The 16,489-nt window shown below is 35.5% G+C and overlaps 1 protein-coding gene across 4 annotated transcripts in view; it reads right to left on the reverse strand.

Moving 5' to 3' along the window:
* Positions 1 to 16,489, reverse strand: part of GRIK2 (glutamate ionotropic receptor kainate type subunit 2) — a 681,135-nt gene that overhangs the window by 391,997 nt on the left and 272,649 nt on the right. For all 4 annotated transcript variants that reach the window (XM_066358812.1, XM_066358814.1, XM_066358813.1 and 1 more), the window contains 3 exons: positions 9,462 to 9,643; positions 6,243 to 6,296; positions 2,472 to 2,645 (listed from right to left, as the gene is read on the reverse strand). In XM_066358812.1, the coding sequence (XP_066214909.1) occupies positions 2,472 to 2,645; positions 6,243 to 6,296; positions 9,462 to 9,643 (410 nt within the window). The remainder of the gene's footprint in view (positions 1 to 2,471; positions 2,646 to 6,242; positions 6,297 to 9,461; positions 9,644 to 16,489) is intronic.

The raw sequence follows: 16,489 nt of genomic DNA on the forward strand, positions 1-16,489 counted from the left end.
TGAACAACTAAAGTACCCCAACTATAAGCTGATGCCTCTCATCTCTCTCCCTTCCCATCTATCTGTCCCTCCCTTCCTCTCTTTCTCTCTCTCTCACTTGTATCACTGGTATAAATAACGTTATATAGTAATATTTACCCTTCTTTTACAGTTTTTGTATTAATCTAGTTTGTAAGTGTAAACCAGCACTTGAAAATGTCAAGTGTGACTGTTGGTTAATCTTGAGCTTTAAAAATGAGTAAGTTCCAAAAAAAAAGTTGGAATAGCAATACTCATATATGACAAAACAGGCTTGTTTAAAAGAAAGACTATACCTAAGGCACAAAGAAGGACACTACATAATGACAAAGGGAGCATCCAACAAGAGGATATAATGTTTGTAAATATTTATGCATCCAACATAAAAGCACTTAAAATATGAGGCAAATTTTGATGGATATAAAGGAGAGACTGACAGCAATACAGACATAACAGGAGATTTAACAACCGATTGACATCAATGGATAGATCTTCCAACAAAATATCAACAAGGAAACAGTGGCTATAAGTGACATATTAGATCAGATTAATTTCATTGATATCTTTAGAGCCTTTCATCCAAAGATCATAATATACATTTTTTTCAAGTGCACATGGAACATTTTCTAGTATAGACCACAAAAGAAATCTCAATAAATTTAAGAGTATTGAAGCTTGTTATTAAACAATAAATGGATTAACAATGAGATCAAGAAATAAATTTTAATAAATACTTTGAAAGAAGTAAAAATGAGAACACAATAACCCAAAATTTATGGAACACAGCATAAGCAGCCCTAAGAGGGAAATTCATAGCATTACAGGGCTACCTCAAGAAACAAACAAAAAAAAATCCCAAATAAACAATCTAACTTTACACTTAAAGAAATTAGGAAAAGGACATCAAACAAAGCCCAAAGTTAGTAGAAGAAAGAACATAATAGAAATCAGAGCAGAAATAAACAAAATAGAGCCTAAGAAAAACCCCAAAAGATTAATGAAATCAAGAGCTGGTTCTTTGAAAGATAAACGAGATCAAGAAACTCTTAACGTGCCTCATCAAGAAAATAAGAGAGAGGAACCAAATAAATGAAATCAGAAAATTAAAGAGGAAAAGTCACAATTGACTTCACAGAAATACAAGGGATTGCAAGAAAATATTACAAACAACTATATGTCAACAAATTTGACTATCTGGACAACATGGATAAATTCTTAGATATATGAAAATTTAAAATATGTTAAGTTGCTTTAAAACAATATGTGTGGTTATAAAAGTTAGTTATTTTAAGTTTGAATAAGTACCTAGTTTCCTAAATATTTAAATCTTGTGGACTGCCTGTGCTTCTGTGTTTTACTCTTCTATCAGGCTACATAGGAAACTATATCCTTGTTATTAGTGAAGGAGCCCTCACTGAAATCTAAGCTTGAAAGAATTTCCTTTGTGGTTTCATATTTTCTTGTTTGGTTTTGAGAGATAGGGTATGGAATTAGAGGATGTATATGAAGGACTTCTTTAACATTGACTTCTACTCCATGATCTTTTTCTAGGCTATTTTATTAAAGCATATTAAACTTCTTTGATAATAAAAATGTATTAAAAATGAGTGAACTTAATGAAGACTTGTCTGTGATGTACCTAAGTCATCTATATGACATCAGTTATCAGAAACCAACATGTCAAAGAGTCTTTATATTGGCAGTTAAAATCAGAAGAATAACTCTTAGGCAATGACTTCAGTCTCTAATTTATCATATATATGGCACTAATTAATTTTAGAGAAATTACTGCAGTGTAGTATTCTACAGTGAATAATACTACACTGAATTCTACAATAGAAGAAATGAGTCCTGAGATACTTTTTAACAAAGGTGCAAATTTGCAATGAAAAACTGATTTAGAAAATTGTTGTCAGTCCTGGTTGGTTGGCTCAGTAGTAGAGTGTCAGCCCAGCATGTGGATGTCTCAGGTTCAATTTTCAGTCAGGGCACACAATAGAAGTGTCCATCTCCCTTTCTTTCCCTCTCCCCCTCTCACTTCTCTCTCTCTCTCTCTCTCTCTTCTCTCTCTTCCCCTCCTGCAGTCATGGCTTGATTAGAGTGAGTTGAACCCAGGCCCTGAGGTTGGCTCCACGGCCTCCACCTCAGGCACTAAGAAGAGCTTGGTTGCTGAGCAACTGAGCAACACATACATAGGCATAGTGTGGTCCCCTTAATGGGCTTGCCATGTGGATCCTGGTTGGGTAGCATGCAGGAATCTGTTTTAGCCTTCCCTACTCTTACTGAATTAACAAAAAATAAGAAAAAGAAAATTGTTAAAAGAATTATTTGTAATAGTAGTTCAGACATCATTCCTTTAAACAGTTAAACCAAAATTTGGATCGAAAGGATTGAATAATTTACACAATTTTACTTAGAAACATACAAACTGATCTTTAAGTGGGTATTCATACCGTCATAAATCCATCCAGCAAACCTGAATCGGGTTTCGGAGGTGCCTGCAACCGTTCCATGGACCATTTTTCAATAATAGAGGAGACTTGGGTATTTTCAGTATTCAATATTCTGAACCCTGTCATGTTAACGCCACTGTATCGGTAGGGCTCCACATCAAGAGCGAAGAGGTCCTGAAAGACAAAATTGTTTGTGTTGTTATCAACAGAGTATATTCACAGGCATGCATAATTGAAAGAGTCACTTATTCTTGCTCTCTTTAGGATAGTTAATGCAATGCGTCTCAAATGATGTTAAATATCACAAATCACCAAGATTCAACTAGACTATCCTCATGCTTCACAAATGCAAATATATATACTTTACATAAGCATATTTACTTTCCTTTGCCAACACAAATGTATACACTTTACACATGTATAATATTCTAATTCTACCAATAGAACAACAGGTTATTTATAACTACATTTAATATTTGCATAAGCTTTCTTCTCCATGTTAAGTATTATGCATTAATATTTTGCTTTTAACTGACTAGACATGTTTTTCCTATGCCCTGCTTCCTTGGCTAGTTATCTCTTATTGCTATCTTTCTGTTTTTCTCCCTCTCTTTTTATTTTTTATTTAATAAACAGTTTATAAAATATGGCTTCTAACTAAATAAAATTATATGAAAGCTGAGAAAAAAAGTTAAGAAGAATGGTAGCATTTTTGGTTGCAGAATGCTTGTGGTCCCTTTGTCTTACACCCTATCCAGCAACTTCACCATAAGAAACACCTTAGATATAGTTGCCTTTCCAGTCTGCATACAGGGAATGCACTGGCCTTGCCTTTTAGTTTTCCCAGGAGACAGGAGACCAAAGCTCTCAGGGGACTTGAATGTCACCATAAGACCATGCATGCAGCATGTGGGACTCTTGCCTTCTTTTGAACTGATCATACTGACAACATGAGAACTGGGGCAAGATCAATGCTATTGGTTTTCTACATACCTTGCCTTGAACCCATACTGCTAGACAGGCTAGATAATGGGAATAAAACCCTGAGGAGAGCAACAGACATTAGCCTGAGCTGTGCTCTGTGCTTAAAAATATGATGGATCTTTAGATTTTTATTTTTCAATGTTTGCAATTGAGCCAAGAAGATTATATAAATTTTTTTTCCAAGGAATAAATAAATAATATATTGCAATATACACTAAGGGGTAAAAGAGTAGAAGTCAGCAAAATTCAGAAGCAAGACAGATGACTTCCAATTTTTATTGTCAGAAACAACTTCATAGAGCAGATGGAATCTGAGTGGCTGTGAGAGTCAGGCCAGGCTTTTGAGAGGCAAAAGGGCAAAGGACGCAGTCATTTGAAATGTCAGTGGAGACAAAAATCAGAAAACATAAAACCTATTTGGAAAACTGATCTAGATCAGTTTGGCTACAAAAAAGAATTCATGAAAGTGAATAGCAGCAAACAAACAAACAACAACTAGAAAAGTTAGTTTAGAATCAAACTAAAAATGCCTTCAATTACACACTGAGTTCTATACATCTTAAACTAGTTGTTGTTTTTTTCTTATTAAAAGATACTTTTGATTTCTCTAAAATCTTATGATTATGCTAGAGCTGAATTTCAGCATGATTAAAATATAAGTTGCTGATGAGTGAAGGCGGTCACTCCCTCTCCACCAGCCTATTATTAACTTTCTTACAGGCCACAAAAAATCTCCTGGTGAGAAGCAATATAGAGATAATACGGCAGAGTTAACTTTAGTATTTACCAGTAAAATGCAACCTAAAACTAGAAGGATCTCTATTGAAGGAGAGTTTTAATACAAGAAGCTAATGTGATCAACTAAATTTTAGTAATTTTTTTTTCTAAGTTTTTTTTTTAATTTTTTTTATTTTTTATTCATTTAGAGAGGAGAGGGAGAGACAGAGAGAGAGAGAGGAGGGACAGAGAGAGAGAAGGGGGGGAGGAGCTGGAAGCATCAACTCCCATATGTGCCTTGACCAGGCAAGCCCAGGGTTTTGAACCGGCGACCTCAGCACTTCCAGGTCGACACTTTATCCCACTGTGCCACCACAGGTCAGGCAAATTTTAGTAATTTGATCAGGTAGCTTCAACTGGAAGATTTTTAAGTTAACAAGTGATTGAGCATTGGTTCAGTTGGTCATTGTGAGGGTAGACAATATGCAGGCTAGAGACACTATTGAGGAAAGAACAGTAGAATTTGTTGGTGATGTATGAGTCAGAGACAATGGGAGTTTTGAAGGAAGTCAGAAGAGGGGTTGATTTATAGGACAGTACATTAAGGTTTAAATAATTTTAAATTATCTTAATGCCACAACAATTAGAATTGTTCTGTGATGCATAATTCAGGACTATTACAGATAGACATTTAAATCTTTTTGAACAAAGTAATAACTGAGACCATAAATACATCTCATTTCTGAAGAAAATAATCAGAGAATAAAAGAAAATAGAATGAAGGCCCAAAGTTGAGTATATTTTCATATTTTAGAAATGGGCAGAAGAAAAATCAGTGACAGAGACTGATTTCACAAAGAAAGCTGTTAAATAGAAACAGACCCCAATCAGAGGTCTCAAACTCGCGGCCCGCGGGCCGCATGCGGCCCGCCGAACAATTTTGTGCGGCCCACAGACTAATACACGAACTACAGTTTCTGGTCGTTTTGTGACACTGAAAAGTGTTGCGTAACAGTTGCCTTTTGTAGACCTAGTGCGGCCCGCCGAACGGCTGTAATCTTGCTCTGCGGTCCACATGCTGAGTTGAGTTCGAGACCCCTGCAAGTGGAATCAATTTTGCAAAGCCATGTCACCAAACCATGGCTTAATACCTAACTTAATTGCAGTCAAACTTTTCTTAGGAATGTCATCTTAATTGGTCTCTCTGTCTGTAATTTTCTGGTCAACACCAGGGAGGTAGATAATCTGCCTAAATAAATCGCTTTATTCCCCAGTGGGAGGTACCTTGCCTGAATTAATCCTTTTCTTCATTTATAACTTTCTTTTTCCACGCCCCCCCCCCATTAAAAGCCTTTTATACAGTTCCTCGAAGCTCCCATTTACTTGGTAAATGGGATGCTGTCCAATTCAGAAATCACTGAATAAAGCCAATTAGATTTTCAAATTTACTCAGTTGAATTTTATTTTTTAATAAAGGAAAATCAGGATATGAACTATAAAGAAATAGAGCTAAGAGTAAGTTGGTCTGGTAAAGAGATAAAGTCAGATATTAAGGAAAAACCGTATGGTGGGTATGTAGAGATAAAAGAAAAATAACATTCAATTTGTTAATTGCAAGTTAAATCATATTGACTTTTTAAAAATCCAACAACACACAGGCAAAAACTAGATAGCAAATTTAATTACTAAAAGAGCAGCTTTAATAAACATGATATTTATAAAGTGAGCAGAACTAACAATATTAGAATTTGTGCTATTCTAAAACACTAATTTCTCAGCAAAATAATTTTAAAATCCATTATGTTCTGAAAGTCCTCTAAAGCAATATAAAAATAAGGTATTTTAAATTTAATATATGAAATTATATTATTTCAAAAATCATCAGCTTCCTATCAAGAATTATTAGTTCTCTATGATAATTTTTCTTGGGTTTTATCAAAATAATATATAGTATAACTACAAAAGTATGGATCATTATATTATTTAACCTTACTCCAAAACCCATTTCCCATTCAGTAATGTCATAATAATAAAATTTCAAGTATTATCATTGTTTTATAAATTACTTACCAGAGTGGTAAAGATATAATGATAATATTCTGTCATCATTCCCATAGCTAATGCCTAAGAAGTAAAAAATAAAAATAAATATAAATATATTTATATTGAAGGTACACATTTTATGAAATAAATTATTTTATTAAGACAAGTGAGAACACAATAGTAGGATGTAATAAAGAGCCAGCCTTTAATATTAAGGGTCAAACTAAATCTTTTCTCCTTAGTTAAAGAAGATTAGTGGTTTCTACAGAAATTTCAGAACTAATTCTCTTGATAGAAAAGCTATAAGTGGAATGTTTGCAATTGTAAAGCTTATTGCTTTGCATATTAAAGGTAACATTTCATTTGACACAAAAAACAGAGACAGCACATCTTAGTTCTTTATATTTGTAATGTATCCACAACAAGTACTCTAATGAGGAACACCATTTTATTTTGATGAAAGGTATTACTCAATTAGGGAAAATGTGCTGCAAAGTGCAATGCCAACAGGAGTTCTTTTTGTACTTTAGAGACATTTCCCCGACCTTAAAGAAACAGATGTAAATCACCACAGTTATTCAAAAAGTACGCAAACTATTTGCTTTCTTCTTGAATTGGTTTCTAGAATAACTGAGATACAAACAAGAGACAAATCTCTGGAAGAGAGTAAGCTAAAAACACAAATACTATAATATATTGATATATGTGGTCTACCAGTGTTATAGTACCTAAAAGTATACATTCTGTGTAATAATGTTACTTCTTAATTTTTATAAACTCATTTATTATTCCTCTAATTTTTCATTTACTAATCTTGTTATAATTATACATTTTTTTCTTGTTATATATATATATTAAATATTGTTATAATTCTGTGTGTATCCTGATGGATATATTTTAGAATAAATATTTATTAATATTATATTTCTAGGTCAGACTACACATATGAAAACAAGTACAAAATAATGAATGAATCAAAGAGAAGGCAGAATGGAAAAACTATGAAAAGATATGGGTTCTCTCACCTTGCAGATAGGAAAATAAGTCAGAAATAGTTATTCTAGGGACAAGACAACTGATTATTTACATATTAGTTGGAAGACTAGAAAAAGCCTACCAAAGTTCTGTCACTGACAAACAGCTGAGTGCTAATTCACTCCAAGCATAAAGAAGTCTACTATCCATGTCCGTATATTTTTTCTTTTTCCTTTTTTGTATTTTTCCAAAGTGAGAAGGGGGGGAACAGCAGAGAGACAGACTCCCACATGCAGCCGACCAAAATCTGCCCGGCATGCCCACCAGGGGGCAATGCTTGGCCCATCTGGGCTGTTGCTCCGCTGCAAACAGAGCCATTCTAGCACCTGAGGTGGAGGCCATGGAGCCATCCTCAGCACCCGGGCCAACTTTGCTCCAATGGAGCCTTAGTTGCAGGAGGGGAAGAGAGAGACAGAGAGGAAGAAGAGGGGGAGGGGTGGAGAAGCAGATGGGCGCTTCTCCTGTGTGCCCTGACCAGGAATCAAACTTGGAACTTCCACACTCCAGGCGGACGCTCTACCACTGAGCCAACTGGTCAGGGCCATGTCAGTGTATTCTTAATGTGATCAAGGACTGTGTTGGATTTAAATGAAAAATCCCTACTCTGGATTTTAGTGTTTATTGCATAATTTTTTACAAAATTTATTACAAAATCAAAACAAAAAAACTCTCATATGCTTTATTACCCAAATCTAACACTAGAGCAATTTTTCAAATCCAATTAAACATTTTACTGCAGTGAAACCAACATTCATATTGGGAGGCTGGACAAACATCTGTTTAATAAAATAACCATGTTATAACAGACACTTACTGTTGGGAGTTATATTTTATGGGGTATAATTTTACAGAATATAACTTGACATCTGAATCTGCATCACTCAGCAGTAGTGAAATTTTATCCTAGACATTAAAGTTTTCAAGACAGTTGGATAATCCTAAACCACTGTGTTGTTAGCCAGTGTACATAATGATCTTAAAAAAGCAAAGTCCAAAGACTCGTGCTCAAATTCACGCTTTACTACACTGTAAGTATGTGGCCTTGTACTAGCTATTTAACCCCAGACATTAACTCCCTCATCTGTCAGTTACGAGCTAAAAGTAATTGCTGTTTTCAAATGTACTGTTAGGTCTGAATAGTGCTAAAAAATATTAAGAAGTCTTACTGCCATAAGTTATTTCATTCAATTAATTTAGTATTATATTTTTAAGTAGGCAGTGCTTATTCTGGAAGGAATTTTTTTAATTAAATTTATTGGGGTGATAGAGGTTAGTAAAATTATTTGGGTTTCAAGTGTACAATTCTATGATACAACATCTGTATATGGCATTGTGTGTTTACCACCCAAAGTCAACTCTTCTATCACATATACTAGACCCCCTTTACCTTTGCCTGCCCTCTTACCTCCCTTCCCACTGGTAAGCACTACACTGTTATCTGTCAATCTCCTTTCCTCTCCCAATATCCCTCTGCAATTAACCATGTTCTAAAAATGTCAGATTTGGAAAAGATTACCCTAATCAAATTTATCAGAGAGAAATAAATATGCATGTTATCTGTGTCTATGAGTTTTTCTTTGTTTTTTTTTTTCTTATTCATTCATTCCTTCAGTTTTATTTCTTGACATTAGTTGGTGAGAGATGCATCTCTCTGCTACTTCCATGCTGTTGGGCATTGGCCAAGTTATTCAATCTTTCTGAGACTCATTCTCTTTGTCTGTAAAGTAGAAAGTAGAGATAGTCCCTACTTCTTTTGGTTGTGGTGATGATTAAGTGAGATCGGATGTGTAAGGCATCTCATGGTAGATGCCAGCTAAATAGAAAATCTTTTTTCTCTTTTTCCCACTGGATAATTTTAATGGTTGAGCTGCTGAACTGTTGATTGTTAGTTTCTTCCTTTATTTTAGTTCCAAACAAAAATCTAACTCATTAATCAATATTAGCATTAATAAAGAATATTATAGTCACTTAAAATAACCTACAAACTACAATTTGTTTGAATATCATCTATGTTTACATAACTTTTGTTGTAAAACAATTAATTAAAAGCAATTGTCAGACATTTTATCAGAAAATTACATCTAGTTGAATTCTTTGGCTTTTTATTTTAACTGACAGTATAAACAATAACCCTTTAATTTGAAAACCAAAAAGCCATACTTTAAATGCAAATTTTGAAAGAAACTAAGAATTAAGTAATTTATAGATTACCTGTTTCAAAATGCCTGCTGCCATTTCATGACTACAGTCAAAGATTACATGGAACTCTTTGCCTCTTTTCATTTCTTTTAGTAAGGGTTTTGCATCCTTTGTATCAGCAGGTAGTTGACGAATTTTAAGTCGAAGATTGTATCTTGATGGAGCTTTGATAAGCTCTTGCAAACGAATGAGACCTTTAATAAAAAAATATAAAAAACAACAACAAACAATATTAGAGAAAATTTGGAGTGGATCATAGAATCACAAAATATACTCACTAAAATGCCTGATTATCTTGACCATGTATATGTTCATTAGATAGTGTGACCATTTAATATTCCTATTTCAGGCCCTGGCCAGTGGGCTCAGTGGTAGAGCATCGGCCCGGCATGTGGAAGTCCTTGGTTCAATTCCCAGCCAGGGCATACAGGAGAAGCGCCCATCTGCTTCTCCACCTTTCCCTTTATTTTCTTTCTCTCTCTCTCTCTTCTCTCTCTCTCTCTCTCTCTCTCTCTCTCTTCTCTCTCTTCTCTCTCTCTCTCTCTCTCTCTCTCTCTTCCCCTCCTGCAGCCAAGGCTCCATTGTAATAAAGTTGGCTCGGATACTGAGGATGGCTCCACGGCCTTTGCTTCAGGTGCTAGAAGGGTTACAACAGAGCAACGGCCCAGATGGGCAGAGCATCATCCCCTGGTAGGCTTGCCGGGTGGTCCTGGTCAGGCGCATGCAGGAGTCTGTCTTTCTGCCTCCCTGCTTCGCATGTTAGAAAAATACACACACACACACACACACACAAATAAGTATTTTGAATATTATAATTTTTATTACTAATATGATATCAATATATATATATATATATATATATATATTACAAGTGCTTTTAGATATCCTCACAAATGTAAAGTAGTATTAAAACAAAAACATCTAAAAATTACTAACTTGGATTATCTCTAAATTTTCCTTAGCTGTAAATTTTTATTATTCTAACAAATTATTTATGTAAACACAGACTGATTGATACCAACCTTAACTGAATAAAGAAAAGAAAGCTACCCTTGACTTCCTTAACTCATAAGATTTTGTGAAAATTAAGTGCAAATTTGGGAGATTTAGCCTTTCATAATAGAAATAGCCTGGTTGTTAGATTTGAATCTCACTTCAAGAATCTATGATCTATGTGACTTTGTACAAGGCATTATATAGCTCTTTGTTTTCCTTTTCCCTATAGCAGGGTAAAACCATCTGTGTATTAATATATAAAACACCAAAAAGAGTAAATTGCAAATATTACATTCTTAATAAGGGGCAGTTGTCATTGTTATTTTGGCATCTTAAAAATAGGAAGAATATAGAGGTTTGTTTGTTTTTAATTCACTGATTTTTAAATCTACTCTTGGAAGGTGACACTAATTTGATTGAAAACCTAACAGCAAAATTATAATGAAATTTTTAGAGATGAACTTATTAAAGAGGAGAAGAGCTATATAGTAACAAATTAGCCCATAGTTTTATGTTGAAAAGCTCAACTGACTCAAAATTATAACTATATTATAAAAAACTATAAATAGTATTTGTGAAGTTCACCCTCAGTATAAATATTGCCAAGTATTTTCAAGTCTCTTAAGAGTGCATGTGGATAGCCCCTTGAGCCATCAGATACAATAAATGCTTACTTATTCTCTTCACACATACACATCCCTGCTGGCATCAAGGTAACAGATTTCAGTTTGCCAGCTTTCCAAGGGAATAATATTGAAAAGCTAAGAAAATAACTGCTGCTTCTAGGAACTGCCATATCCTACTTAGGGATTTAAGGAAATGTTGCCTTCATTCATTTACTCAACATAAATTTACTGCATGTCTACTATGTGCCAGACATTGTTGCATTGATAAATACCATGATTGGAATGATAGTATGTATCTGGTCTTCAACTGCATGAAATACATTTTGACTTAGGCATTTTTTTTATACAAAAGCTGTTCCTATAAGCTTTTCACCTTCCAATTTTTGGAATAAAAGTGACTCAATATTTCTATCAGAGAGAAGAAATCCAGAGAGCTATTTGATACTGAAAGTAGCATCATAGTTTTTAAATTCTGGCTTTCCATTATCTCCTCTACCAGGTGCTTTTACTTCTCTCTTGACTTCCAAGCATTTGGTAATGTGCCCTGTGGTGTCATTTCCTTTTTTTAATCTACATTTTCATTCCAGATTCTTTGTCTTCCTCATTGTCTAACATTGAGCTAAAAATTCCTGCCTGAATTGTTATCTAGAACACCTTGGAAGAGTAGAGAGAGTTGACATAATAAAAAATGCATTCAAAATATAAAAAAAATAGATGTTTATGCACCTAATTAATATGAGTTATTGGATGGCATCCCTGTATGTGGAGAGATTATACCCATAGGGAAATATGCTTAAATAGGAGGAATATCTTTTAATTATAATGCTGGCTATAAATTTTCCTCTGCAGATCTCTGTCGATCTCCTTCCCTCTCCTAATATCCCTCTGCAATTAACCATGTTCTAAAAACGTCAGATTTGGAAAAGATTACCCTAATCAAATTCATCAGAGAGAAATAAATATGCATGTTTTGTAAATGGAAATTATTTTTCCATTCTTTTTAGGATAAAAGTTAAGCCTCTCAAAATATTTGTAATAGTTTATATGTAGTCCTGTCCTATGGCCCTTTGGTCAAAATGGAGAAATAAAAGGACCCATCTATTAGATAAAATAAAAGGGAAAAATCTATTTTGTTGAAAATGTAGTTAATACAAATAATTTTCAAAGAAAAATTCAATTTTCAGAAAAATGGTTTACTTTAACAAATTTGGCACCTGGTTAAGTTATCAGCATATTATCTAGCCAAGGTGCTGTATACCTGAGACGAATACAAAATAATATTGAATTTCAATTGTAATTAAAATTTTTTTCATCTTTAAGAAATAAAGTTATTTAATGAAAAAGTAGAATTATAACTCCTTAAAACAGTCTTTTAATTAAAATGTCCCCTTTTCCCTAATGTAATTAGTTGATGTAATGATAACGAAAAAGAAACAATCTGCACAGATGGGTTCCTGAAAAATCTTCTAACAAAGAACAACAGCGCATTGCAATTATCATTTTATTTTGGTAGACGAGTAACATTCTATTTCTTCTAATTCCCTCACTGAGAGTATATTTTCTTAAAGTTCTTTTTACTTTTTTTTAGTCGTTTTACAGTAGCTGAAATCAAGGTTTATCTTAAGCTTACAGGGGATGGAGGGAGGTCTGAGCTGCTCTTTTCTAAAGTTGCCATCAATTTAGTTTTTAAGGAGAATCCAGAAGGAGCCATTTACACACACTCCAGCTGGCGAGTTCTTCTACAGAGATCAATCACACCACCTCTCCACAGGCCCAGCCTCCCCCTGGCCCCAGGAAGGGAGTCCCAAGTTTCCTCCCTTCCCCATGTATTGATTTCGGCAGCTACACAAACTAGAGCTTTGCCACCTGGCTTATTCATCAGGCCTATTTATCATTTCAGTTAATGTGGTCTTTGTGCCGGCTAGCCTCCCTCCCCCCAGCCCAAAATGCACTGTATAATAAGTGATACAAAAATGACTCATCTATATTCAGTTTCCTCACCCTCCCTCTTTTTTTCAGTAGAGAAAGGATAACATTTCAAGTTATTTTTCTTAGAATGTTTTATTTCTGCTACAGAGTGTGTTAAAGAAAGCTAGATAGATTAGGTTTACCAGTTCTGTACATTGTAATATTTGGTAAAACTCTAAATATAAAGAAGGAAGTTGATTGTCATGAGAAAATTTTAAAAAGTGGTTTTGACAGGAGAGGTACATTGGCACTGCAAAAAAAATTCTGTCCCCAGATTTTTGTGAGCTCTTCTCTTCTGGGGCATAGGTCAATATTTCCTCAGTCCATAAAATAAAGAAAATAAAGAAAACTGGGATCTAGAAAAAGAAGGGAGAAGAGGAAAGGAAGGCGAAACTTCCCAAGCTGTTTCATCTTGTTCAAAGAGAGAAAGCCAGTTATGTAAAGTGAAATTAGAGGGCTGGTCTCCTGGGAAAATCCTCAGGTTCTAACTGACCTTCCAGAGAGGGACTGCCTTCTCTCTTTGGGAGTTATGCTGTATTTTTACTTTATTCTGGAGCCTAAGAAACTTAAAATTCAAAATATGTTTTAAAAAAGAAACACTTTAGCTTGATATATTGGCATCTAAGTGGCAAATGAGTTTCAATAGATATGCCAGGGTCGATTGATTGTCAATGGCTACCGAAAATATTGTGTTGAGAATGATTTCAGACTAATTCTGTGTTCAAGGGCATGCTTCAATGAGGGATTAGATCCGGGGTGGTGGGCTAGGCATGGTCAGCCCTACATTAAAATACCCTCTTACTTTTTGTATCATCATATCCTCTCCATTGTATTGTCCTGTTGATGGAAAAGCCTTCCTATGCTTCAAAATGGAAAATGATACAGTGTAGGCCTCACATAAGCATCATGCTCTCTACCAAAGCCAGGACCCATATGGTTCAATCCTGAACCGTAATGCATTCAAATAATTGGAGTCCAGATAGAAATTCTGACATACAGTCTCCAGAAAATATTCTTAAAATGTACATATTTATAGTGTGAAGCCACTCATTACAATTCTCTATTTTTCCTCTTCAAACAGTGTTTCCTCTTCAAATCCTGAAAACTCACTCTGACACATCATACCCATATGCATACACATGCAAGCACACATCACACTGCTCTGCTTCTATTTCCCTGGGAAATATAATTTGCCTCTTTGCAGACTTCTCTCCTCAGGAGAATCTGACTGTGATGTTTTTGTTATTTCTGCTCTACTGCCATTTGTAAAGTTCGCACCACAAATACTACAGCACTGATCTAGCAGAGCAGATGCCTCTTGGGAAGGCCTAGGTGGGAAAGTCACTAGCAGGAAATTACAGAGTGACCGTTAGCAAGTAAGTTGTGAAGAAATGCTGAAACCGAAAGGTCAATATTATGTCGCCAAATTTCTGAGCCGCATAGTGGCATGGCAGTCTGCATACACCTTATTAGCATTCTACTGAATAACTAAAGACAAAGGTATTGAAGTTTTCTAAACTTTAGTGCTCTTATCTGTAAAACTATGATAATTATGTTTATTAACATATAGGAAAAAAATCAAATGGGCTGATAAACATGAATTACTTAATATTCTACCTGATACATATTAACCCTTCTCATGGGTTTCAAATACTTACTTCTCACTTGGACAACATAGAAGCCTGGTGTATGTGTGCCTCAATAAGCCCTGCTTACTCCCCAAACCCTGCTTGCAGTCTTTTGAGTGGTCTCTAACAAAATCTCTTCATTTCAAGCATCGAAGTAAATTCTGCTTTCTGCTTAGAACATAATTAATACTCCATGTATATGCTCATGACTACCAGATTTATATCTCTTTGCCAAAAAGCTTTCCCAAAATCTAGACTCCTAAATGCACTCTCCTATTTCACAACTGTGTAGTAATAAATTAACCTTACCCATAAAGAAGTTTGGCCTGTGCTAGAGACTCCTGGGAGGTAATGTCTAAGCCCTTGAAATGTCCTGCCTGGTAAGAATGTCTTTGTTACCTGGGTACCTTGGGCCACAGCATAGTCAAACAATGTGATTTATGGTTGAGGAGTTGAGTTATGAGGTTTTCAACCACTGGTGGGGTTAGAGACTGGCCTGGTCAGCCAGGCCAGTGCTCAGCCGTATCTACATGACTGAGCACCAGAAGAAACTCTGGACAGTAAAACTCAGGTGAGCTTTCTTAGGTGGTAATACTCCATGTATATTGTCACTTACTGTTGTCTTCCATAATGAATACTGTCCACAAATCCACTAGGAGAAGACAACTGGAACCTCTAAATGTGGACCTCTTCTGGACTTTGTCCCACGTGTCTTTTCTCTTGGCTAATCTTAATCTGTATCCTTTTGTTGTTATAAATCACAATATGGAGTATAACATCAGTTAGTCATTATATAAGTTATTCAAGTGAATTATCAAAGTTTCAGGTGATCTTGGGTACCCTTGAAATTCCAGATGGTGTCAAAAGTGAAGGTGGTCTTAAAAACCCAAAACTTTGCAGCTGATATTAGAAGTGAGGATGTTCTTAAAGAGTCTGGAATAATGCAACATCTCTACACTGAGGTACAGTAGATATCATTACCTAAACTTTGCACTTCTTCTCCCCACCCCAAATCTGCTCCTTCCTCAGTTGCTTCCATGTAGGATAATGGCAACTCTTATCATTCCAGGTACTCAGGCCAAAAACCTAGAAACATCTTTGATTTTTCTCTTTCTAGAACACTTTACATCCATTTTAGAAAATTCTGTAGGAATGATGTCAGAATAATGGTGTCGTGAGAGATACTCCTGATCTCTCCTCTTGAAATTTTAACAAATTGAACAATTATAGCGCAGTAAAGAAACCCCAATGGGGCTTGCAGTCACACCTAAAAGATCCATTCACCTAATGGACTAAAGTGAGAACAGGGTGCAAAGGGCTGTAGAAGATAAACCATAATCACGATGGGCTTTGGAAATGAGAGTAGACAAACCTGGACTGACTGTTTTTGTTTGTTTGTTTTTTCTTTCTCTTCTGGACTATGGGGAGAAAGGAATCTTGGGCTCTCTGGATTTTGTCTGAGAGGTATGGAGGGCAAGACTCGGAGTGACTTGGTCTCTTTCTGCTGTGAGGAGTAGTAAGAAAGAAGGGCAGAGGAGGAGATAAACCAAAGCAGCAAGAGTACAAGGTCATGGCCAGTGCTCCTGTGGTCTGCCTGCAACCGGCACTTGAAAGAGACAGAGAAAGCTAAAGTGGGTCTCCCAGTCTCCCAGATCCCACCCCCCTCACCTCACGGTATGGAGATGAGCAGAGACTAACGCCACAGCTAGCTCTCCAAAGCCGCTGTCTCCCCTGAAGAACAGAGGTGCTCCACATCTGGTCTCTAGGTCTGTTGAGATGTAAGAAGGAGTGCCAGGAAGCCTGAGATCACCATTTTTAGAGC

Source organism: Saccopteryx leptura, chromosome 1 (genome assembly GCF_036850995.1).
Source record: "Saccopteryx leptura isolate mSacLep1 chromosome 1, mSacLep1_pri_phased_curated, whole genome shotgun sequence".
Classification (NCBI taxonomy): Eukaryota; Metazoa; Chordata; class Mammalia; order Chiroptera; family Emballonuridae; genus Saccopteryx; species Saccopteryx leptura.